The sequence below is a fragment of the Tribolium madens genome, unplaced genomic scaffold (assembly GCF_015345945.1).
Source record: "Tribolium madens isolate multiple individuals breed KSU strain unplaced genomic scaffold, Tmad_KSU_1.1 Scaffold_91;HRSCAF=231;Tcas5.2_LG7, whole genome shotgun sequence".
In the NCBI taxonomy this organism is placed as follows: Eukaryota; Metazoa; Arthropoda; class Insecta; order Coleoptera; family Tenebrionidae; genus Tribolium; species Tribolium madens.
The window spans coordinates 7,481,159-7,502,650 of record NW_025401063.1 but is presented as its reverse complement, the minus strand read 5'-3'; the positions used below and the strand labels follow the sequence as shown (position 1 = coordinate 7,502,650).

At 33.5% G+C, this 21,492-nt stretch overlaps 8 protein-coding genes across 9 annotated transcripts; 4 read left to right on the top strand and 4 right to left on the bottom strand.

Annotated features, from left to right (window-relative positions):
- The first annotated feature begins 262 nt into the window (after window positions 1–262).
- On the top strand, window positions 263–4,414 carry LOC123010820. The gene is made up of 5 exons (XM_044407962.1): window positions 263–893; window positions 3,090–3,355; window positions 3,407–3,773; window positions 3,824–3,970; window positions 4,020–4,414. Exons 2-5 carry the CDS (start codon window positions 3,091–3,093, stop codon window positions 4,090–4,092), a joined length of 852 nt encoding a protein of 283 aa, XP_044263897.1. The 5' UTR covers window positions 263–893; window position 3,090; the 3' UTR covers window positions 4,093–4,414.
- A 592-nt stretch (window positions 4,415–5,006) lies between these two features.
- On the bottom strand, window positions 5,007–6,233 carry LOC123010821 (ras-related protein Rab-43). The gene is made up of 3 exons (XM_044407963.1): window positions 5,916–6,233; window positions 5,519–5,860; window positions 5,007–5,442 (listed from the first exon to the last, which is right to left on the bottom strand). Exons 1-3 carry the CDS (start codon window positions 6,126–6,128, stop codon window positions 5,332–5,334), a joined length of 666 nt encoding a protein of 221 aa, XP_044263898.1. The 5' UTR covers window positions 6,129–6,233; the 3' UTR covers window positions 5,007–5,331.
- A 44-nt stretch (window positions 6,234–6,277) lies between these two features.
- On the top strand, window positions 6,278–10,600 carry LOC123010819 (helicase SKI2W). The gene is made up of 10 exons (XM_044407961.1): window positions 6,278–6,498; window positions 6,550–6,741; window positions 6,794–7,007; window positions 7,053–7,217; window positions 7,265–8,538; window positions 8,592–8,870; window positions 8,918–9,145; window positions 9,200–9,944; window positions 9,996–10,321; window positions 10,371–10,600. Exons 1-10 carry the CDS (start codon window positions 6,496–6,498, stop codon window positions 10,575–10,577), a joined length of 3,633 nt encoding a protein of 1,210 aa, XP_044263896.1. The 5' UTR covers window positions 6,278–6,495; the 3' UTR covers window positions 10,578–10,600.
- An 87-nt stretch (window positions 10,601–10,687) lies between these two features.
- Window positions 10,688–12,029, top strand: LOC123011203. The gene is made up of 3 exons (XM_044408548.1): window positions 10,688–10,820; window positions 10,874–11,647; window positions 11,695–12,029. The coding sequence occupies exons 1-3, from the start codon at window positions 10,760–10,762 to the stop codon at window positions 11,955–11,957; spliced, it is 1,098 nt and encodes a 365-aa protein (XP_044264483.1). The 5' UTR covers window positions 10,688–10,759; the 3' UTR covers window positions 11,958–12,029.
- Window positions 12,030–12,170: 141 nt separating this feature from the next.
- Window positions 12,171–14,108, bottom strand: LOC123011083 (protein-cysteine N-palmitoyltransferase Rasp). Of its 2 annotated transcripts, none has more exons than XM_044408358.1 (6): window positions 14,017–14,108; window positions 13,677–13,858; window positions 13,075–13,617; window positions 12,806–13,023; window positions 12,411–12,751; window positions 12,171–12,364 (listed from the first exon to the last, which is right to left on the bottom strand). In XM_044408358.1, exons 2-6 carry the CDS (start codon window positions 13,761–13,763, stop codon window positions 12,258–12,260), a joined length of 1,296 nt encoding a protein of 431 aa, XP_044264293.1. In that variant the 5' UTR covers window positions 13,764–13,858; window positions 14,017–14,108; the 3' UTR covers window positions 12,171–12,257. The 2 variants fall into 2 exon arrangements, with proteins under 2 accessions (XP_044264293.1, XP_044264292.1); XM_044408357.1 differs by having other exon boundaries at window positions 13,908–14,105.
- Window positions 14,109–14,208: 100 nt separating this feature from the next.
- Window positions 14,209–15,038, bottom strand: LOC123010706 (transcription initiation factor IIA subunit 2). The gene is made up of 3 exons (XM_044407785.1): window positions 14,810–15,038; window positions 14,518–14,752; window positions 14,209–14,467 (listed from the first exon to the last, which is right to left on the bottom strand). The coding sequence occupies exons 1-3, from the start codon at window positions 14,879–14,881 to the stop codon at window positions 14,436–14,438; spliced, it is 339 nt and encodes a 112-aa protein (XP_044263720.1). The 5' UTR covers window positions 14,882–15,038; the 3' UTR covers window positions 14,209–14,435.
- Window positions 15,039–15,061: 23 nt separating this feature from the next.
- On the top strand, window positions 15,062–16,840 carry LOC123010705 (lysM and putative peptidoglycan-binding domain-containing protein 1). Its single transcript, XM_044407784.1, has 4 exons — window positions 15,062–15,241; window positions 15,368–15,667; window positions 15,718–15,977; window positions 16,032–16,840. The coding sequence occupies exons 2-4, from the start codon at window positions 15,503–15,505 to the stop codon at window positions 16,222–16,224; spliced, it is 618 nt and encodes a 205-aa protein (XP_044263719.1). The 5' UTR covers window positions 15,062–15,241; window positions 15,368–15,502; the 3' UTR covers window positions 16,225–16,840.
- A 135-nt stretch (window positions 16,841–16,975) lies between these two features.
- LOC123012017 (protein bicaudal D) lies at window positions 16,976–21,407 on the bottom strand. The gene is made up of 5 exons (XM_044409768.1): window positions 21,055–21,407; window positions 19,074–20,415; window positions 18,794–19,021; window positions 18,490–18,744; window positions 16,976–18,438 (listed from the first exon to the last, which is right to left on the bottom strand). Exons 1-5 carry the CDS (start codon window positions 21,262–21,264, stop codon window positions 18,188–18,190), a joined length of 2,286 nt encoding a protein of 761 aa, XP_044265703.1. The 5' UTR covers window positions 21,265–21,407; the 3' UTR covers window positions 16,976–18,187.
- Window positions 21,408–21,492: the final 85 nt, after the last annotated feature.

Below are 21,492 nucleotides of genomic sequence, written 5' to 3'. Positions count from 1 at the left end.
CTTAACAAATCAGTGAAATGAATTATTAATTTCTCAGTTCGTTACAAAGTTAGATTAAAATGTATATCAGATTAGATGTTTTGCGAAGTTCAAGTCTTTAAATTAATTATAAAACACGCCTACTTAAAATTAAGCATAACAATGAATTAATTTTACTAATATTTACGCTTAACCATGCGCTATATAAATTAACTTGAAAGAGTCATTCAATAGCAATTTATGTATTGCATAATTAGCTACATTAATTAGACGATGTCATTTTTCAATATAATGATAACTTGTAATTATAGCAAAAAGTTCACCAATATTTCAAATTATAGCCAGATTTCTTAACACAATCCAAGTGAACTTTTGGTACAATTAAAAAAGAGATAGCAAATTCCCAAAATGGTAACTTTTTCATTTGGGATTAACTGTACGAATAAATATGTAAATCGATTTGTAACATAGTACGAATTAATTTTACAACTGATAAATGATAACACCGTTGCAAGTGTAAAAAACGCTTGTGGTCTACTTAAACTCGCAGCCCTGAAGCGAACACTGGTTCAGTAAGTTCAGCAGACGACATCCTGAAACGGTGACAGGGTAGAGCTTCAATATTGCAGAAGAATTGGCCGACGAACATACATCACGGACTCGGTCACCGGAGTAGAGAGTGAGTCGCAATCGCACGCGAATAATCCACGGTTAAACACCAAACAGTCTTCAGTGGTTTAGCAAAAACCAACCACTAACCACAGAACTTTGTTTTAACCACGAGAATTGAGACATCAACGGAATGAAGGTGAAGGAAGAAACAGGGTGCAGTGTAGTTCGAATTTCAGGATTTATTTCTTCACCAATGCAGGAAAAAGCTTTGGACTTGTGAGAAGATTAAACCCAGCACCAAGGTAAAAAATATTTTTTATAATTATTTTTATAAATTACTTTTTTATTTATACGTAAAAATTAAAATTAAATCAGCAAAATTATTTTTTTCTTAATTCGTTTAAAATTGCTTATTTCTTCTTCTGTATAAGGCATTTCACTGCTCCTAATGAGCAAAAAGCAAATTCAACTTTCCTTTAATTTATTTTTTTTTTGCATTAAATCTCCTCAATTGCATTTTGTTTCTTAAATTACCAGAAATTCCAACACATGTCAAAATTGGTCCACAACAATAAATCTCAAATCTTATGCAAGAATACGGTGCAACAGTTTTAAAAATAAGCGGATTCACTCTCAACGCCACGTTTTGTGTGACAGTAACAATAAAAGAATTTTAGTTATTGGGCCAAGTGACATTTCAGGTTATTGTTACTCTGATGTTAATTTTTGAATTCCGGAAATATCACAATTAATGTGATAAATAATTCATAGTCTTAATACTATTCGCAAACGGTACCGGCTGATGGACGCAGTCTAACAACCAACTGTAAAAATTTATTTGCAACAACTACAATAATTTTTTCCTGTAATTACTTCGGGTTGATTCCGCACATTTTTTTCAGCTTGTACAGTTAATTCAGACCTGACTTCAATTCGTCTAAATGCAAATTGAAAATTATCTATGTAGATCAAGCAGTTAATAACGTGTTTATTACATTGCTAGAGTTGTCAACTCGATAATGATATTTCATCGATGCGCTCGAAGCACGTGCACATTAACTCCAATTGATTATTTATACTTTTAGATTTGCAATCATCCTATTTGGCAAAATTAAGTGCAACTAAGCGATGCCGAAATTGATTATAAATTCTAACCGAAAGTAAATAAATGAATTAAGTTCCAGCCCGTTGATCTAAAAGTCTACACAAATTCTTTTCGCATATATGGTTATAATTTATAATAATTGCCAAACAAAAAGTTACCATTTCTACTTCTCTCATTCAAGTTAGAGCACTTCTACCCACTTGTCCTTAAATTCGTAGGTGTGTAATTCCTGCAAGTACTAATACGGAACAAACAATGTAAATCATACATACAAAACATTCAAGTAGGTCTACATTTTTAAACTTCCTGCTCCACGTGAGGACTGTTATCGACTATTAAGTAGTAAAATCGATTTCTTATTATTTTGGAACACGTTAGGTGAAATTTACGTTCGTGTCTTGCAAACGAATTAGCATGAAAAAATTCCTAAAGATTTGTACTTATAAATAATTCTGACAGTGAACTGTGCCATAAACCCTGGCCAAAATTTGCCGAATTTTTATAAATCAGTCACATCAAAATTAATTGAATATGTATGAAATTTTGTTATTTTTAGTCCCTTATCTGTGCTTCAATAAATCTCATCGATCACAACCCATCAATCATTTTCACATTTCTATCGCCACTTACATCATCCGAATAAAAAAAACTGGAATTCGATCCATATAGGTGGTGCCTCGAATTTTTTCTCGTACCTCTTTTACATAACACGTTTCGCATCTTAATACCGAACTCGTTTAAGTATCGAACCTTTTCGCAAATTGCACCTGACCGACATTTCAGACTTGACCAAAATGAAAAAAATACCAGGAACCATCCATAAGTAGATCACGATCGCGTGTTTCTTACATAACCATTCTCAACCGTTAGCGCTTTTAATAATTGTCAATTGGGAATTTTCGTAAAAACTTTCGCATTTTCCAGACTATAATTCACCCACTTAAGCTCATTGTCCTCTTTTGGTAGCGTGATAACGGGTCTTTGTTTCACGAACGTGAGGAAACTGCCGGATCAGACAGTCGAGAATGGAAAAACGCCCTACAAAAATGGCACGAGAGTTCGAATCCGTCGGCTGTTCAATGCAGACTTCGCAGGAATTTGTAAAACGCATCAAGGTTGTGGAACTTGTTCCACGTTATGTAATGACTTGCAAGTAAAAATCTGGCGTTTCCCGGTTTTCTTAAATTAAGTGGTACAGAACTGGAACTGAAGAAGCGCTTCAAATTCGCGATTAATAACACTTGATTTGACGCCGTTAGAACATTTCTAGGTTTATATTTATTTAAGATCATCTTCGTAGCGGGTTTTTCTGAAGCTAATTTATAGTTTTGGGCTATTTTGCCAATGAAAAAAAAAACTGTTGATTTGACCTTACAAATCGTTCCATTTCCAGCATGAAGACATCATTATTCGGAAGTCACTTACTGAGACACACAAATGCCATATCCTTCCTAGCTTTATCTCTTTTATTACCCTTAAGCCTATCCAAGGAAGAGGCTCATTCGAGACAGAAAAGAATACTGTGGGTAACGGCCGATGGAAGGCTTGCTTTACCTCCAGGCACAACTCTAGTCATCACTCCATCTCTTTCGCTGCCATTCGTTAGGTACCCCCCAGATGGATTTTTTTCCAACATGACAGTCAGTCTACCTTTTACAAGTGAGTTTCGTCATTGTTTCTTTCTATTTTTTATTCTGGTATCACTTTTAGTTGATTTTAATAAACTCGGCTTAACTGACAACGAGAATCCCTTTGGAGTCATCCCTCCTGTTCTGGCCCGTTCGATGGGTAGAGCAGCAGGAGGAATCTTAGCAGATTACGTCGGAAGCTTACTAGACCACAGAAGGAGAAGTAAAAGCAAAAGATCGATTGAAGAAACGGCACCACAACCACCTGAACAATACAAACATGCTTTTCACGGAGGCGAAAGAGCATTGTTGTATGTTGTCCTCGAAGAATTTTTAGAGAATTTCGGGATGAACGGAAAAGCGTGTCTTTTGAGGGCTATATGTGAAGTGCACGCTCACCCTATGACAAATTTCGGACTAGTAGGAGAAATGTTAAAGTTATTTTTATCGTAAGTACCACCTCAAACGCAATTTTTGATTTTTTAAGATTTGGTTTCAGAGCGAGCAAATCGCCGTATTCCGAATTGCTCAATGAATACGTCGAAGCGGAAAATGCCGGACGTGGGAAGTCCGGGCCTTCTGAATGTTGGCCATACATGAAAGATTGTCCAAAATCTCTCTTTCTTCCCAAGCACAATCATTATAGGTATTTTATTGCCAAAAAATAGAAAATTACATTAACGAAAATATTTCAGTGAATCTGAGGAAGAAAATGTGATCGAGGAAGCAAACAAAGTTACCTACACTCCCACAGTAAAAAATATGTAGTGACCCAAGTGACTTAAAAAATAGTGATAAAATTTTAAACGGGTGAGATTTCAACTAAGTCAAAGACGTAATAAGCAATTTATGTGTATATAATGCGAAAAAATTGCTCAGAATAATTTTAGTGTATTCTTACGGCATTAAAACTTCGTATTGACTGATTATAATCTAATTATTGTGCTATATACTTAAGTGCTCAGTGTATTATAGAAACAATCGCTTGTAAAAGATTTTTTATTTATTTAACTATTTATTATATCAGAATATTTTTATTTGTGCAGTGCATGATAAAATTATTGTAAATAAATAAATCTATTTACCATAAGTTATTTGTTTTATTGAGACTTTCAGTAGCTAATAAATGAAGATGATATCTGAAATAACTTAAGCCATTTATTATTACAAACTTTGAACTTATACGATATATAACGGTTGAATTTAGAAGGATGATATACTACTGCACTTAACCTTCTTGAAGAAATGATGAGAAATAACGCCGTTAAAACATTTACAAACAATCTAGATGCATATACAAAAAACAATATTTCCTTTTGACCATATTTTACATATAAAAAATAAACACTCCACATGTTTAACGCATAAGTTTCATTTTTTTTTCACGATGCAAATTAACATTCCTATTACTCATAACTTACAAATCTTTTTTCCACCTGCTATTAGACAACAGGTGCTATGTATCAAAAAAAAGAATATAAATTATCCTTCGCCTCAGATGAGTGAAAGTAAAATCTTTATAGTCTTCTAACAATAATATTCGTGTTTATTAAAGTTGTTTTTTTCACAAAATGGTTTTCCAATTTCCAGACAAAGCAACAAATTAGTTTAATTGGATTGTTGACATCGATTTTAATTGAGTAATGGACTAGAGGTAATTGGGTAGAAGTGACAACTTAGTATTTAAAAATTTAAGAAGTACATTTTATTTTTGTTACATACGTTATTTGGACATTTCTTGTATCATTATTGTAATAAAAGTAACAAATCCTTAAAATTAACTAACAATAAATATGTACGTTTAAACTTGAAATGTTCTACGTTGCAAAAATACGTAATTATCACTTTTGTAAACCATCCAAAAAATCCATTGTAATTATTTGACCATAAAAATGAGTATTATTTGCACAGACCTAATAGACATTTAAAACCAATTAACAACTAAAAGTTCTAATATGATAAGCACAAAACGATCATTTAAGGCACAAATGTGTTATGTTACATTAATTAAAAAATCTTTTGTGTGCAACTACTACATTTAGTTACAGCCCTGCTATCACCTAATTTTACAGTGTCATCATCATCGTCATTTCCTAACATACCGTTGTCATGTCGTCTCTAAAAAATTGCGCACAATTAAAACCAATATGTGCAAATTGCATCCATAATTCATCAAATAAATAATACAACTTACCTTTAATTCAGTGGCAAGACAAAGAAACGCTTCTTCAATATTTGAGTTATCTTTTGCACTAGCTTCTAACACAAATAAAACTTCAGGCATATACTGGCACATGGCTTCAGCTTCTTCAAACTCCACTTCTCTTAAACTTTCCATGTCAGCTTTATTACCCACTAAGGCGAGTAGTACAGAGCTGCCTGAATATCTCCTGACCTCCTCCACCCATCTGGCCACTGATAAAAACGAAGATCGTTTCGTGATGTCATAAACTATTATTACCCCATTTGCAGATCTGTAGTAACTTTGAGTGATAGTTCTGAATCTTTCTTGACCTGCAGTGTCCCATATTTGCAACTGTAAAAGCAATAGTAGTTTTCATTATAAATTAAATTTATTTCATATCAAATACCTTGACTTTCTTTCCATCAACCATTACTGTTTTCATTGAAAAATCTACACCTATTGTGTTACCGTGTCTTTCAATAAATGTCCCATTTTTAAATCTTTGAACTATGCAGGTTTTCCCAGTGCCACAATCACCAATTAACACAATTTTAAACAAGAAATCAAAGGTGTCCTCAGCAGGAATTGCCATTAACGTTGTTGGATTTCTCGCAGTCATTTTCTTTTTCTCTGATATTCCAAAAATTACACAAATCACAAATATTTATTTACCTCCCATTTCGTAGGTTATAATTAGACATCTGGCCAGGGGGCGCTGACCTCAACATTGAACTTGAGTACCAACTAAAAAAAACAATAAACTGAAATATAATTTAAAGAGTGTGGCTTATTTCGCATTAAGATAACGCTATTTACTACAATATCTGGGTGTCAATAGAATATTATACAAAAAATTGTGTTCAATGCCATACAAATTAAATTTCCATTATTAAAATTTTTGCGCTATGTTGGCAATTCTTACCTTTTAAGAAGTTTTCTAACCTCACTTTTAATTTGTGTCTCATTTGTAAACAAAAGGAATAATAATGGTATTTTGCGAATTTTGCAATTTGCGAGAATATAATCGTGTTGTTTTGTAGAGTAACGTTAACATTGATATTGAGCCTCCTCCTATTCTCCCTGACATAACTGACGAGTTGAAGGACTATCTTATATGTCCTGAGAGGCTCCCCATTCACAGATATGAGACAAATCAGGAATTTTGGCCACGGACACCAGTCCTAGAAGAGCTACTTTTCTTTGAGGAGTCTCCTTTAAGCACGACTTTGAAGGTGAACCAAATATTAGGTTTTTCCATGTTAGGTATATGCGTTTTAAAAACAGGTGCAACGTGACCCTAACACTGGAGAAATAGTAGAATTTAAGGAAATTCCCATACAGTCTGCTGGTGCAAATGCTAAAAACTCTATGTCTTTGAATAGACAACCTGCGCCCCCTTCAGAAGCGACAAGGGGAAACGCGTCTTTTATCCCTTTTTGGCCAGCTAGTTTTCCTGATCCAGTTTCACAGTTACCCAAACAAGAACTTTTAGATACAGGTGGGTTTATCACATTAATTTTTCTGATTAATTTTCTAATTGTAGAATTATTAACTGTCCCTCCTGGTTTTACACGTGGTATTGTTTTTGCGAGTGACGGCAGAACAGTGCTATCGAAAGAAACTCAAACTAAAGAAAAAGAATCAGTTGATGTTTCTTCTAATATTGTCAATCTATTTGAAATAATTCAAGAAGATCAAAACTTTTTTGGTAGATTCATTTAACTTCCAATTCTGTTTTTTATTAATAATTTATAGGAACTCTTGAAAAACCACATGTTAAAAAGAATGAAGATATTTCCGAACATAAACAACGCGAAACCCTACCTGAAGAAGAAGAAATTTTGCCTAATGACCCCCCTGTTTTGAAAATCAGCACAGTGCCGCCCCCTACTGAATTTAAAAGCACGGAATGGGCTATTCTTCTTGATACCTCTAAACCAGTTAAAGATTTTAAAGAGCGAATACCAGAAATGGCTTACGAGTTTCCATTTGAATTAGATACTTTCCAAAAATTAGCTATTTTGCAACTGGAGCAACACAATCACGTTTTCGTTGCTGCTCATACCTCAGCGGGCAAGACCGTAGTGGCCGAATATGCAATTGCCCTATCACAAAAACACATGACTAGGACTATCTACACAAGCCCAATTAAGGCATTGTCTAATCAAAAATATCGCGATTTTAAAAAAGAATTTAAAGATGTTGGTTTGATTACTGGTGATTTTCAAATAAACCAAACCGCCTCATGTTTAATTATGACAACGGAAATTTTGCGTTCTATGTTATACTGTGGAAGCGATATTACGCGAGACTTAGAATACGTAATTTTTGATGAGGTTCATTATATTAATGATAGGGAAAGGGGCCACGTTTGGGAACAAGTTCTAATTCTTCTTCCTGCACACGTTTGCGTTGTTTTATTGAGCGCAACGGTGCCTAATACCATTGAATTTGCCGATTGGTTAGGCCGAACTCATCAAAGAAAAGTCTACGTGATCACAACCTACAAAAGACCAGTGCCTCTGCTTCATTTCTTGTACACGGGAACTGGGGGCGCTTCTCGGGACAACCGCTATTTAGTTCTGAATTCAGAAGGCTGGAAAATGGGGGGCTATGCAGCAGCTGTAGCTTCTTTACCTAAAGTCGACACTAAATCATCATATCCTCAAGCCAAATCGCAATATTATAATTTCACGCCTAAGCAGGAAAAAGTGTTGTGGAACGGCTTAGTCGATCATTTGAATCGTAAGAATTTATTGCCGATCGTTGCATTCACTTTTTCGAGGGCTAAATGTGATCAAAATGCCGAAAATTTGATGAGTTTAGACTTGACTACTCAGAAAGAGAAAGCTCAAATTCATATGTTCTTTGAGAAATGTGTCAGGAGTTTGAAAGAACCGGATAGGAATATTCCGCAGATTTTGAGGATGAGGAATATTTTACATAAGGGGATTGGGGTGCACCACAGTGGAGTTTTGCCGATTATTAAGGAGATTGTTGAAATGCTTTTCCAAAAGGGGCTGATTAAGGTTGGTACCTCCTAAGTACTACCTCCAATTTTTACATATTTTATTCTAATTAGTTACTTTTTGCTACTGAAACCTTTGCAATGGGTGTCAACATGCCTGCCCGAACTGTGGTTTTCGATTCAATAACAAAACACGACGGTCAAGAACGACGAAACTTGAAACCTGCTGAATATATCCAAATGGCAGGGCGAGCAGGTCGAAGAGGTCTCGACAGTGAAGGCACTGTTATAATTCTCTGTAAAAATAAAATCCCTAAAGTCGAAGAACTCCAAGCGATGATGATGGGGACTCCCAATGTTCTGCAAAGTCAGTTCCGACTGACTTACGGAATGGTAGGGCTCGCTCACTATTGAAAAATAAAGCTGTAATTTTTTTCTAGGTCTTGAGTTTGCTTCGCGTTGAAAGCTTAAGTGTTGAGGGTATGATGAGCAGGAGTTTCAGAGAAGCGGATCATCAGAAGAAAATGGTGGACAAACAAAACGAACTATTGGATGTTGAGAAAGAAATTCGCGATTTGTGTACACAAGAATTGAGCAGTTATTTGCAACCGTTGGTAAAGTTTTATAATTGCGCTTCGTCTTATTTAAATGCACGTCAGAAATGTTTGGTAAATTGTAATACTCATGATTTTATTTTTTCACTATTTTTGTTTAATAATTAGGATAATGTTATGTCATCACCTAAATTGATTAAAGTGCTGACGCCCGGAAGAATCATTCTAATAACACACAAATGGCATGTAAACAAATTAGCTTTGTTGTTATCAGTAGTTCGAGGCAAAAAACTGGCCTATAAGGTTCTGGTATTAACCGACTCAAAGTCCGAAGTAAAAGAAGAAAAGAACGATCTTTGGTATAAAATGATTGGACTGGCCAGTGACAACATTTTTGTCCCTGGAAGTTCTCCTGGACATGCAATTTTGACTATCCCCGCCGAAGACATTTTCGAAATAACTCACAAAACTGTTAAAGTCGACACAGATTTGGTGATTAAGGATTGGGAAAAGCGACAAATCGAGCGATTTCGGAATGATCCAGTTGGACAAACTTGCCAACAAGCCATTCAGGAGTTGCACAAGTTTACAATTTCAGTTAATGAAGCGAAAAACAAAGAGAAGTTGTCTTATTTACACTTAATTCATGATTTGAAAGTGAACGAACATCAAATTCATGATGATCTCCAAGTTGTGTATAAATTTAAAGATATTCTCATCGATCATTTACCAAGTACACAAATTCCGAATTTCGAACAACAATTTTCATCAGTGTTTACACGGACGTTTTTGGAGAGGAAAAGAGATGATTTGAGACACTATCTTTCAAGTGCTAGTCTTTCTTTGTACCCGGATTATGAAAACCGGATTGAACTTTTGAGAACATTAAAGTACGTTGATTTACAAAATAGAGGTAATGTATTTTGTTTAAGTTTAATCCGCTTGTAAAACAAGTCAATTGCAGTACAATTAAAAGGCCGCGTCGCTTGCGAGATGGGCATGAACGAATTGTTAATTACAGAATTAGTGTTGAGAAATATTTTAACAAAACTTCAACCCGCAGAAGTTGCCGCTTTATTATCCGCTTTGGTGTTTTCTCCCAAAAAGGATAATAAGGAAGAAGAAACTGTTCATATAACAGATGATCTAACAAAGGCCATGAAAGAGATGCAAAATATTCATCAGGAAATCGCTAAATTGGAAATGAATCTGGATATTAAAACGGATGAATTTCAAAACGACTTAAATTTTGCTCTCATTGAAATAGTGTATGAGTGGGCTTCAGCAAAGGTTTAATTTTCCTAATAGCAATAGCATATTCACATTTAATTTTTTACAGCCGTTCGCTGATATTATGTGTTTGACCGACATTCAAGAAGGTATTATTGTGCGGTGTATTCAACAGTTAAATGATACAATTTGTGATGTAAGAAATGCTGCAAGAATAATTGGAGATCCTGAATTACAAAATAAAATGGAAGAAGCTTCAGCTGCCATTAAACGTGATATTGTTTTTGCTGCCAGTTTGTATACTAATGATTTGTAAAGTTTTCTTAATAAAAAGTTGAATATTATGAACTCTCATCTTTTAAGTAACCCGCCATTATTGTGAATCATGAAACAAAGGTTTGCGCATGCGTCGAGTTTAAAATTTGTCACCAACGAAACTAACCTCACTTTTTATCTCAAATTGTTTTCTATAGTTTTATAAATAAAACCCCACGTATTATGGATACAACGCCAAAAACAAAACTCAAACTTTCTTCCAAAGACTCAAAAGCAAAAAGGGGTAAGAAAATAATTAGTCACATTATGTGATGTAACTAAAAAATGATTTTTAAGATATAAAAAAAGAGACTAATAATTCAATGGCCCCCCAGTCGCCTTTGAGGAAAAATGTCCAGCCTGAGGGGGAGGGTGAATACAGCCCTATTTATTTTCCTTCAACTCAAGAATCTAATGAAGATATTGATGTTTTGTGGGATTGGCATTCTCCCCAAACCAGCCAGAGGAAAAGGAAGACCCAGAAGCGTGTAATACCGGTTCATTCTCCAAAAATTCCTCTAAAACGGTTTCCATCTAGTAATCAAAGCCAGAATTTTGAAAAATTGAAAAATGAATTGAAAGCGCTTCAAGAGGAATTAGCAATGCCAGATGATGAAAGCTGGCTCTGTGTTTCCCCACAACAAGAAACTGAATTCAAAAGCAGTGTAAACAGTAACAAATTCTTGAGCCAAGATCCTCAGTTTGGAGATGTGGACGATTTATTTAATGATTCGCTAGATGAACAGCTCATTTTACAAGTAGAGAGTGAATTATTGCAGAAAGAAAATAAAGCAGGTCCATCTAACAAAACATGTGATAGTAGTGAAACACAGAACTTAAATAACAAATACACAACCAAAGAAAATTTGTCGGATAGTTTTTTTGAGGATATCATGGATGATTTTTCATTTGAGGATTTGCAGAAAAGTAGTTTACCAAATGAATCAAAAGTTCCATTCCAAAGGACACGTTCAGAAAACATTTTCAATAAAACAACACAGAATGTTATACAAACAGCGTCAGGCAGACTAGAATTTCATAGGACAAGAAGTTTTGAAATGACGAGACAAAGTATGTAGAAATTTTTACTTAATAAACTTTCATTGGTATAATTTCAGATAAGTGCACAGAAGAAGAAATTGAAAGGAAACGACTTGAAGCTTTAGCAAAACTTGAATCTAAAAAGAAACAAGAAAATTCAGCTTCAATCAAATGTTCCCGAGAAGAAATTGAAAGGAAGAGATTAGAAGCAATGGCGAAGTTGCAAGCAAAGAAAATGCAAGATGTTATAGAGAAGAAAAGACAAGAAGCCTTAAAAAAGTTGCAAATGAGAAAACAGAACGCGTGTCAAGTTAGAAGCACATTGGCTACAAGACTTTAAATAATTTTTAAGTTGATTGATAAAATTTATTGAAAATAGTTGTATTATAAAATAAAAATTAAGGTAAAATTTTTCGTCTTGTATATTTTTATCCTTAGAATACCTCTTTACATAAGTTAAAACTTGGTAACAGTTATATAGATGATTTCTCATTTTGAGATTCACAGAAAAATAGTTTACCAAATGAATATATGTATAGAAAAAAACAGAACGCATTTTTAAGTTTATTTATTGATAAAATTTATTACAAATAATTGTATAAAATAAATATTTAATTAAGTACCTATAATTCTTTCAGTCTTACGCATTTTTATCTTTAGAATTCCTTTGTTTCCTCCTTACTTCAGTAGAAACTTGACAACAGTTATATAATATGGTCAATAATACAAAATTAGACCAGGAATTATCTAAAAAAAATACTTAATATGGGCTTATACTCAGTAACCGTATTACCATTCATAAACCTACTAAAAAATATATTTCCGATTTCGATGCGAGCAAAAAAATAAAAATTAGAAATAGCAGACATAGCTAAAAGAGGACTTGCAGTCATGCAGTTGATTCGCCTGAACCATTTAGGGCCTAGACTTTCATATAATTTAGAGTTTTGTAAATATTTGGTATTAAACCAGTGGCTACAGTTTTCGATTATTACACCAATATAATTCAAAAGTGTCCAAATTAATATGTAGTTATCGGTTCCATGCCAGACATAGACAAAAAGAAAGCAAAATAAACTAGACAACGATCGGCTAGTAATAAATCGGTTTTTCATTGTGGGGATGTAAATATATCTTAAAAAAAATAATTACATTTTTAAATACATTTTATATGGTTCACATAAGCACCTCAATAAGAAATTATAAAGCCCCGCATCAAAATATTTCCACATATCGGAATACAAGTGTATTCTCCCGATGCACACCGGCAATGAAGGCACTTTAATATTCTCAAATTTTGCAAAACTCGTTGCTAATCCATAAATGACCAAATATTTTATATGAAAAAATTGACCCATGGTGTATCCATAGCCATATAAAGACCACGAATCCAATGATTCAACCCACTTAAAAAAAATAAAGGAATTACATAATATAATAGGATATTCGAGACAAACCTCAGGGTGAAATCCCGTAGCATTTACGTAAATAAAATGTAAACATAATTCAGTAAAAAACAACCAAAATAAAAACCTACTAACATCCAGAAATAATTGTGAAAGACGGCTGAATAAATTATTACTATGCTTATGAGAAGTAACAAAATCTTTGTAAGAAATAAACGGTCCAGTTAATGCATTTGGGAGATACAAACAATATGATAAAAATGCTACAAAATCTTGTTTCCCTTTAGAATCGATCAGATCTAAACCATAGCTAACACATCGCAAATTCATCCAAAATATTGTTATTATAGTTATGTAAGCAGCTTGTTCCTTTAGCTTGAATATGATGAAAAACTCTTCTTTCGCAATAAAATTTTTATACATGGAAATTAGTACTAGAACAATGCCATTGCACAACCAAATCATAAGTTTACTGTGCTTAGTCAACACAAATGAAAATATTACAGGCTGTAGAAGTATCACCAACAATGCAATAACACCTAAATTATTTATTATGAATAATACTGTAACCACAATTTGCCACAACTGCAGAATCTAAAAAATCAATTAATTAATTAATTAATTAATTTTCTAGCTAATTTCCGATCATTTACCCTGATAAAACTATATTTTCGTAAAACTTCTGATACAACTGATAATAAAACAACCCATAAACATAAATTCTTAATCAAAAACTTCATGGACTGCCATTCAAAGTCTGCTACATCTTTTTTTCTGTTTAAGAAAGACCAGCCTTGGGTGAAATCTGAATATGCGTCATCATAATACTGAAAATCTAAAAAAAATATTTCTAAATATTTTGTTAAGTCTCCCAGATTCCATACATTTGTTACTCTCATTTGCAAAACAAGTGATCGCATAAAAAACAGCAGAGGACCACACCAGTATATAAATTAATAATTCTTTTGGCAAAATATCTTTAGAAATTCTTACTTTTGAATATGGATTATGAATTTTCATGTTGACCACAAATCATATTTTGAGGTTATCTAGGAAGTGAGAAACTGGTTCAAAATCGCCATTTCTTATCATAATATGTATTATAAGATATTTGCCCCACCATACAATATTTATTGTACAACAAACTGTTTTGTTTGTTTTAGAGCATGACAGTGGGAGAACAGATTTTTTCAAACATTTATTTGCTTTCCATTTTTATTACAAAATGTTTTTATTAAAATTAAGTAATTCAACATTATAACGACAAAAATTGACACACCTCATTCACTCAACCTAATCATGACTGGACCTCCAGTCTCACAATGAATCTTACATTTATATTTAATATAAAATTAAACTGCTATAAATATTTACAAAATAGAGTCACAGAAATAATTTTCTTTGAAAGGGCCTTACTTCTTTGAGCTGCCTTCATCTCCAACACCTGAAAAAACACTATAAAACATCTACTTGGCTTGGTTACAAATAACTTACTTTTTCCATCACAGGCAACAATCTTCACTTTATCAACCTTGGTAATCTCTTGCACTTCTCGAAATTCGACATCATTGAGCATGAATGTCCACACGTTGTCACAAAATCGATAAGTATTAAGTTTACCAGCCTTGAACGTTAGCCGAGATTTGACTCTAGTCGCCAAAGTCATATTAATAGACTTATCAAATAATAACAACACTTTACAAGCCAGTTGAGGCGTTATTTGACCATACTAAAACATTAAAAAATAAAACAGTAAGATACAAAAATTCTCAAAATAAAGCATTACCTGTATTAACTCATCCAAACTTTCCTGTAATGTATGACCTAAAGTTGTATTTCGGTACAACTGGTACGACATTGCAAAGCAATGTTAAATCTTTAGCGATTCGCAATACTAACTGAACCTTATTTAATTATTACTTTTACTAAATACACGAAAAATACAAATTCCTACCGAACATCTAATACTTAACAAAAAGTGACAGGTCAACCAGATCGTAAACGTCAAATTACAGTAGAGCCACTACATTGTAATAAAAATAACCGCTTTGAACTAAGCTGCTTGCCAAATATTTTCATGTTCTAAAATTATCTTTTTCATACAAGAATTATAATTAATGCCAGTACAAGCAAGTGCATACGTCTAATAGATTTATTGCTTTGGATATCCATTAAAAGAAGTGTTTTGTGAGAATCAGCGAAAATAAGAAAATTCTATGTAAGTATGGCAATGCCGCTCAAATAAAAAGAAAGCGAGTGTCAGTTGTCACATGAACGATTTGCGAGTGACAGACTTTTATGTCAACATTAGTTATTTTTTTTAATTTAATAACAAAATTTTCAGCAATGTAATCGGTTAAGCGATAAGTCCTACGCTTCTTATCTTTAATAAAGACATAAATAAATCGTGTTAGTGGATCAGTGAGTATAAATTTTCCACGAGTGAAAAGATCTCATTCGTTTTCAAAATTTAAATATAATGGACAGGGGATCGTATGAGAAATTATCAATAAGAGATTCCGCAAGATCCCTAAAAAAATATGGTAGTACAAGTAAACATGTAAATAGGAACGAAAATTGTATCAAACACTACGTTACAAATACTGACACTCTTCAAGGAATTGCGTTGAAATACGACGTGACAGTAAGTGAAAATATCTTATTTGTAACTGTGTATTTATTGTTTTGATTCAGATAGAACAGATCAGGAGGGTTAACCGCTTATGGGCCTCTGATAGTCTGTTCCTAAAAGAATATTTATTAATCCCAGTGCGTGATAACTCTGTGCCCCCTGTAAGCAGCGAACCGCCTCCAGTAGTTAGTCCTACGCAAATTTCGTCCCCGATAAGCAATAGTAGTTTTGATGAAGACAACGTCGAAGAATTTTTAGGAAAAATTGATGCAGCTATTGCAATTACCAAAAAGGAAGTCAAAAGGACCCAACGTAGCAGCGAGTAATTATTCATGTTTTTCCATTAATGCAAACTTAATTTTTATGGTGACTACAGATTCGCCTCAAATTCCGACTATGGTTTAGAAAAAAGAAAAGCCCCAGTGTCTCGGATGAAAAAAACTGTTAATAATAACGGAGTCAGTGATTTGTTTTCACCACCCCATACTGTCGTTGTACAACAAGGAAGAAAAGTTAAATCATCGCTGCAACAACATGAACAACAACAAGACGAATTGTTCGAGTTGTAGCAAAAGTATCCCAAATTATATATCCCATAATCTCCATGGAATTTGATTAATACGTATGTTATTACTTGTTATTAAAATATTTCAAGGTTAATATTTTGTTGATTATGTTGTCATTTAGTCATTGAATTTTTATATTGAGAGTTTATTTGTGTTCTCAGTTTTATTTTTTATACTTTCTAATAAAATATTCTTTACTATCACTTTCCGTTTTACTATCGTGGAACTTATTGTTGTTTAAAAAGTCTGTGTATCAATAGATAAAAGCATACTTATGTAATGTATATTGTAAATATGTTGTTAGCCATTTTGCACAATAATATATCTATTATGTAAATAGAGCGCATAATGAAGAATATGCGAAAGACACTTCAATCGTAAAAAGTAGCTCTTCCAACTCCACAGTAAAATTTTACTTTCAGTTTGTTCTTTATCTCTAATTATAAAATATATCATTTCAGGTAACTTATTTATGTTTACTCATGTCTATTTCATATTTACATTTTCCTTTTTATGTTTAATAAAAAATACTGAAATTCACGCAAAACGTGCTATGATAAAATGAACTATATTTTTTGTGATTTCTTTGAAAATATAGAATAAATATATCTTTTCTATACATGTTTTATTTGAAGACCAATTAGTCCCATGTATGTAGTAGTGAGACAGACTTTTTAGCAGATTATCACTTGCTTCAATTCAATGTGTTAATTAGGCTTATGTTTGACGTGGGAGCAAGTAACGGTCCTTTTTGATAAAGTAATAATTATATTAAAAATATTAGGTACAATTAAGTAACATTAACCACATATAAGCAATGTTAAAATAACTTGTAACAATAAATATCAAAAAGAATAATAACAGGTTAGCTGTCTGACGAAAAAAACAAACAAAAGATCTAAATTTATGTTGGTAATAATACCAAGTAACAAAAATATAAGTGTTAGAGCATGCACATTTCATTTTCAACATTAAGGATTTTTATATTATTGTAAGGGACGGGCATTTCCGTGGTCCATAGGCTCGGAAACAGGACAAATAATCAACAAACGTCATTTCATGATTATCATATGGACTCAGAACCAACGGAAAAGACGAATTGTGATATCATATTTACTATTTGAATAACGGCTATTTGCCGTTATTTCACAATATTATTCTTAGCCTACGTCTTAACAAGTTTTAACTATTTTTTTATAAACCGTAACAATTAGATTTTAGTACCACAGTTAGAAAATAAATGTACGCAATTTTTAATCTTTCTTCAGACCACAGTGCAGCACAAATGCCCTTGGCTGATAGTACCGCCGAATTCAGTTGAAATCCTCCGTGAGCAGCCTTGAAGACTAACAATTTCTCCCATGACAGCATTAAATTCATTATTATATTAATTTTAGTTCACACCACCAAAGAATGACTAACTAACGTATATTGCATGAATCCCTTGTAGGACTAAGTATACTAAATAAATAACTAAACATGATTAAAATCTATACATCACACAAAATATGGGTCAATACCAATACATATATCATTTCATAATTAAATTCAATTATAGGCTATTCTACTTTCATAATATTCCACTATTAATCAAGAGATACACCTTAAAAATGCTACTTGAAACGTAATCTATGAACTAAATCTGAATTACGAAAAAAATTTTTGGCAGCTAATTGGCCATTTTACTAAAACAAAAATTAGTACTAGCCAATACAAGAGTCCTAAATTAAAATAAATTAGTCTGAGTATACATAAAATATAAAAGTCACCAAACCAAACACGTAAATGCACTATTATACCTCACATTTCGTTAAATGATAAAATACTTTCATTTTTTGTGAACTGCTTTACAACACTTCGTTACGTTATAGCCGATTAAATTATATTAAGTTAGTGATAAAAAATTTTAGAGTTTAAAGAATGTGGTGATAAATGCAATCGCGTAAACCACAGGTTTTGACCTGCGCTAGAACATGTCTCTATTTGACCGCCCAGGGCGCTGAAAATTGCGATTGTTAGGCTTACGTGCGTTCCTTATTTCTCTATCTACTTCTAACTCTTCAAGTCGCTGAGTCAGACCCAACTTTTGTTGAACGGCTAATCTCAACAGTTGATTCAAAGTCTTCTTCTCCTCTTCTGCTGCACTCAACTGCTGCTGAAGCTCATCAACTTGCGTCACATACTCTTCGCAACGAGCAGCGAACATCGCACGCAAACCTGGAATTTTAACAATTCACAAATTGTTACAAAATCACAAATTCAGCTTACTTGAAAAAGTCGCTGCGTCCTCCTTCAACAATCTCAATTCGTTTCTGAGTTTCATCATTGTCTCGGATACAATAGTCTTTTCGTTTTCGTACTTTGCCTTGAGGTTCGTCAGTGCCACTTCGGCAGTATTTTTATTTGATTTTAGGACGGTTCGTAATGTGGCAATCTGTTCGCGTTTGGTCGACAACAAACTCTTCAATCTTATAACTTGCTCTTGCAATTCGGCGATCTCTTCACTATTTTCATCTTTGCTTGCTAATAAAATGTATTACAATACGATTGTCTTTCTTATTACAAAACTTACATTCATACAACCCATTCGATTTTTCCCTCTTCGTTTTCGATAATTCAATTGTATTTTCAATGGCGCTTCTGAGATGTTTTATTTGGTCCACAATTGTACAAACATTTCGGGCTACAACAGCCGCGTCATTTAAAACTTCAAGATCATGCAAAGGAATATCGCTTTTAAGGCGACTTCGCAACAATTCGATTTTTGACATTTCACCAATAGGTGGCGCTGTTTCGGACACTGAAATACAAATAATCACATAACGTGACTCGGCTACAACTAAATCACTTACTAGGTGTCATTCCTTCCTTTTCGTGATCCAAAACCACTCTTGTGGGTGTTTCCCCATTAACGGTGCATACGTGATGATACAACTGAGCAAGTTCATCAGTCACAGTTTGTAAATTATTCTGAGTTTCATCCAGTGAAGTTCCAGCTTCACTAGCAAACTCCCTTAACAATTTCAAGTCGGCTTCTAAATCCATACTCCTCTGTTCCGTGTCTGATAATTTATTCTTCAAATTCGTAATTTCGGTCCGTAATTGCAATGTGGCGTCTGAAATATTCGTCAACTTTTCCAATTCGCGAATATCTTGTTTCAGCTGTTCTATTTCTTTACAGGACATTTTGAACCACTGTTGATACTGATTTAGAATTTTCCCGGCCTCTTGTGCCGGTTGGGATACATTTTTGTCCACATTCTGCGACAAATGTTGCAAAGAATCTACATGAGCTGCCAGCTGTGTCAGTCTTGCAATGAAAACTTGTAGTTCGCCTTGACTCTTCTCTACCATTGCCTGGTTGTCTCTCAAGTTTTGCGTCAAAGTTAATTTTTCCTTTTCCAATTGTTCCAACTGTTTCTCCAATTTTCTAAGCTCGTTCAAATGGACTTCTGAGAACAAATCGACTTGTTTGTCATCCGGCGAGGCTAATTCTGAGGCGCTGCCTGTCCCTAGGGTTGCTTCAAGGCGCTTCAAACCCGGAATGTCGTCCTCTCCGTCACTCCCCAGCGTTGGCTCATCGCTCATTCCTCGAATACTGTACGCCAAATTATTAATATTATAAAATGTATCTCTGTTAATATGTTGATCCAGCTCTTTCTTTAACGCATATTTGGCCTCACGTTCTGCTTGCAGCGACTCCAAAGCTTCTTCCATGTGTTTCTCCGCGATTTTCTTTAAATTCGTCAACTCTTCTACTTGGAGATTCAACAGTTCCATTTCTTCGTGTAATCTTCGGATTTCATGTTTTAGACTTTCAAACTCGACTTGCGAACTTTTTAAAGCTGAAACTTGTTTTTGTAAGGCAATGTTCTCTTCTTCTAATTCGGCATAATCATTGATCAAACGATTCTCCCGAAATTTAATTTCGCGAAGTTCGGTTCGTAGTTTCTTGCATTCCATGCTTCTATCTTCTTTGTCTTTTCCCATATCTGTGTTCTCCTGAAGCATACGGTCTCTTTCGGTGGTGACGCGGTCCAACTCATGACGCAGTTGTTTGATCTCGTTTTCCAATTCGATTATTTGGGAATTTAGTGATGTTTCTCGCGCAGCAGACTCAGATAGTAGGGATTCTTCGGTTTCTATTCCAGTTTTAGTTGTGACTTTATGACTAGATTGGAATTTTGCCAAGGCCTATAAAACAAAAAATAAATAAATACAACTTGCACTAAACATCTTTCAGTAACAATTTTAAAAGGTGTTTTCATCATGGGCTAATTTTGAACTATGATTATAAGATTAAATTAAAATGATAAAAAAATAAAATCTTGAAAATTTTAAATTACTCCTTAAATTTTAATAATAATAAAAAATCATCCAAATATTTTCATTGATAGATAAAACTATAAACTATAACTAACAAAAATAAAAAAAATTAAAAGTGTTAAACACTGTTAAAGCAAGCTGGCAAGCTGCATTATAAAAATTCAGTGGTCACAGTAATTGAACCAAATCCAATTATAAAAGTATGAATAAATAATAGTTATGATGCCATCAACTGTAAAACCACATCATATAAAGCTCTATTTCCAATTTTACATTATTTAAACGGTTAATGTATCAAGCATGCTGTTATTATCTTGCGAATAATTAATTTAGTCCCAGCCCAATAAGTCACATATAAAAGGTTTTTTTCCTTTAAAATTAATTGCCACTAAGTGATTTATTGAAATATTGTTTAATATGAGTTGCAAATGTTAATTTTACAAGGGAAATGTACAAAATCTGCTGGAAAGTTGTCGAGTTGAGTAAAGTTGGAGACAGTAAACTTACTTCCTGTGTAACTTTCAGTTCATGTTTAGTATTTTCGTAGATTATTTCTAAATCCTCACATCGTCTTTGCAATTCGGTCTTTTCTTCCAAAAGCACAAGGCCGTACTGAGCAGATTGTCTGTTCTCACTACTAGCTTGGTCAAGTTCTCTTGAAAGTCGTTCAATTTCGTTTTTCAGTAATTCGATATCGCCTTCAGTAATCGAAGCCATTGTTCCAAATAATAAAAATTAAGAGATAATTAATAATATTAGAAATTAAACTGCTAAATTATCACTGCATCATTGCAACAAATATATATTTTTGTTCAAAACATGTCAACTGTCAAAACTACACGTCAACCTCAAAATTTAGTAGTGTTCAACGTTATTACGTTGGATAAGTTGGAAATCAAGCGCGCGAAAAATTCGAATTGAGACATTTGCTTGACAACGACGTAC

Bases quoted from the DNA above. Each gene is read 5' to 3' on its own strand.
- LOC123010819 (XM_044407961.1), top strand. The intron at 7,218-7,264 runs GTAGATTCATTT...AATAATTTATAG, and splicing joins AGAAGATCAAAACTTTTTTG to GAACTCTTGAAAAACCACAT. The intron at 9,945-9,995 runs GTAATGTATTTT...AGTCAATTGCAG, and splicing joins CGTTGATTTACAAAATAGAG to TACAATTAAAAGGCCGCGTC.
- LOC123010706 (XM_044407785.1), bottom strand. From the start codon at position 14,881: ATGTCGTACCAGTTGTACCGAAATACAACTTTAGGTCATACATTACAG. The intron at 14,753-14,809 runs GTAATGCTTTAT...TTAATGTTTTAG, and splicing joins GTTTGGATGAGTTAATACAG to TATGGTCAAATAACGCCTCA. The intron at 14,468-14,517 runs GTAAGTTATTTG...GTGTTTTTTCAG, and splicing joins TGTTGCCTGTGATGGAAAAA to GTGTTGGAGATGAAGGCAGC.
- LOC123011083 (XM_044408357.1), bottom strand. From the start codon at position 14,043: ATGAAAATTCATAATCCATATTCAAAAGTAAGAATTTCTAAAGATATT. The intron at 13,859-13,907 runs GTATGGAATCTG...TATTTTTTTTAG, and splicing joins TGCAAATGAGAGTAACAAAT to ATTTTCAGTATTATGATGAC. The intron at 13,024-13,074 runs GTTTGTCTCGAA...ATTTTTTTTAAG, and splicing joins CTACGGGATTTCACCCTGAG to TGGGTTGAATCATTGGATTC.
- LOC123011203 (XM_044408548.1), top strand. From the start codon at position 10,760: ATGGATACAACGCCAAAAACAAAACTCAAACTTTCTTCCAAAGACTCA. The intron at 10,821-10,873 runs GTAAGAAAATAA...ATGATTTTTAAG, and splicing joins AGACTCAAAAGCAAAAAGGG to ATATAAAAAAAGAGACTAAT. The intron at 11,648-11,694 runs GTATGTAGAAAT...GTATAATTTCAG, and splicing joins TTTTGAAATGACGAGACAAA to ATAAGTGCACAGAAGAAGAA.
- LOC123010821 (XM_044407963.1), bottom strand. From the start codon at position 6,128: ATGACTGCGAGAAATCCAACAACGTTAATGGCAATTCCTGCTGAGGAC. The intron at 5,861-5,915 runs GTATTTGATATG...TTGCTTTTACAG, and splicing joins TTGATGGAAAGAAAGTCAAG to TTGCAAATATGGGACACTGC. The intron at 5,443-5,518 runs GTAAGTTGTATT...GCAATTTTTTAG, and splicing joins GTCTTGCCACTGAATTAAAG to AGACGACATGACAACGGTAT.
- LOC123010705 (XM_044407784.1), top strand. From the start codon at position 15,503: ATGGACAGGGGATCGTATGAGAAATTATCAATAAGAGATTCCGCAAGA. The intron at 15,668-15,717 runs GTAAGTGAAAAT...GTTTTGATTCAG, and splicing joins CGTTGAAATACGACGTGACA to ATAGAACAGATCAGGAGGGT. The intron at 15,978-16,031 runs GTAATTATTCAT...TGGTGACTACAG, and splicing joins AGGACCCAACGTAGCAGCGA to ATTCGCCTCAAATTCCGACT.
- LOC123010820 (XM_044407962.1), top strand. From the start codon at position 3,091: ATGAAGACATCATTATTCGGAAGTCACTTACTGAGACACACAAATGCC. The intron at 3,356-3,406 runs GTGAGTTTCGTC...TATCACTTTTAG, and splicing joins AGTCAGTCTACCTTTTACAA to TTGATTTTAATAAACTCGGC. The intron at 3,774-3,823 runs GTAAGTACCACC...ATTTGGTTTCAG, and splicing joins ATGTTAAAGTTATTTTTATC to AGCGAGCAAATCGCCGTATT.
- LOC123012017 (XM_044409768.1), bottom strand. From the start codon at position 21,264: ATGGCTTCGATTACTGAAGGCGATATCGAATTACTGAAAAACGAAATT. The intron at 20,416-21,054 runs GTAAGTTTACTG...TTTGTTTTATAG, and splicing joins AACTGAAAGTTACACAGGAA to GCCTTGGCAAAATTCCAATC. The intron at 18,745-18,793 runs GTAAGTTTTGTA...ACATTTTATTAG, and splicing joins ATCGAATGGGTTGTATGAAT to CAAGCAAAGATGAAAATAGT.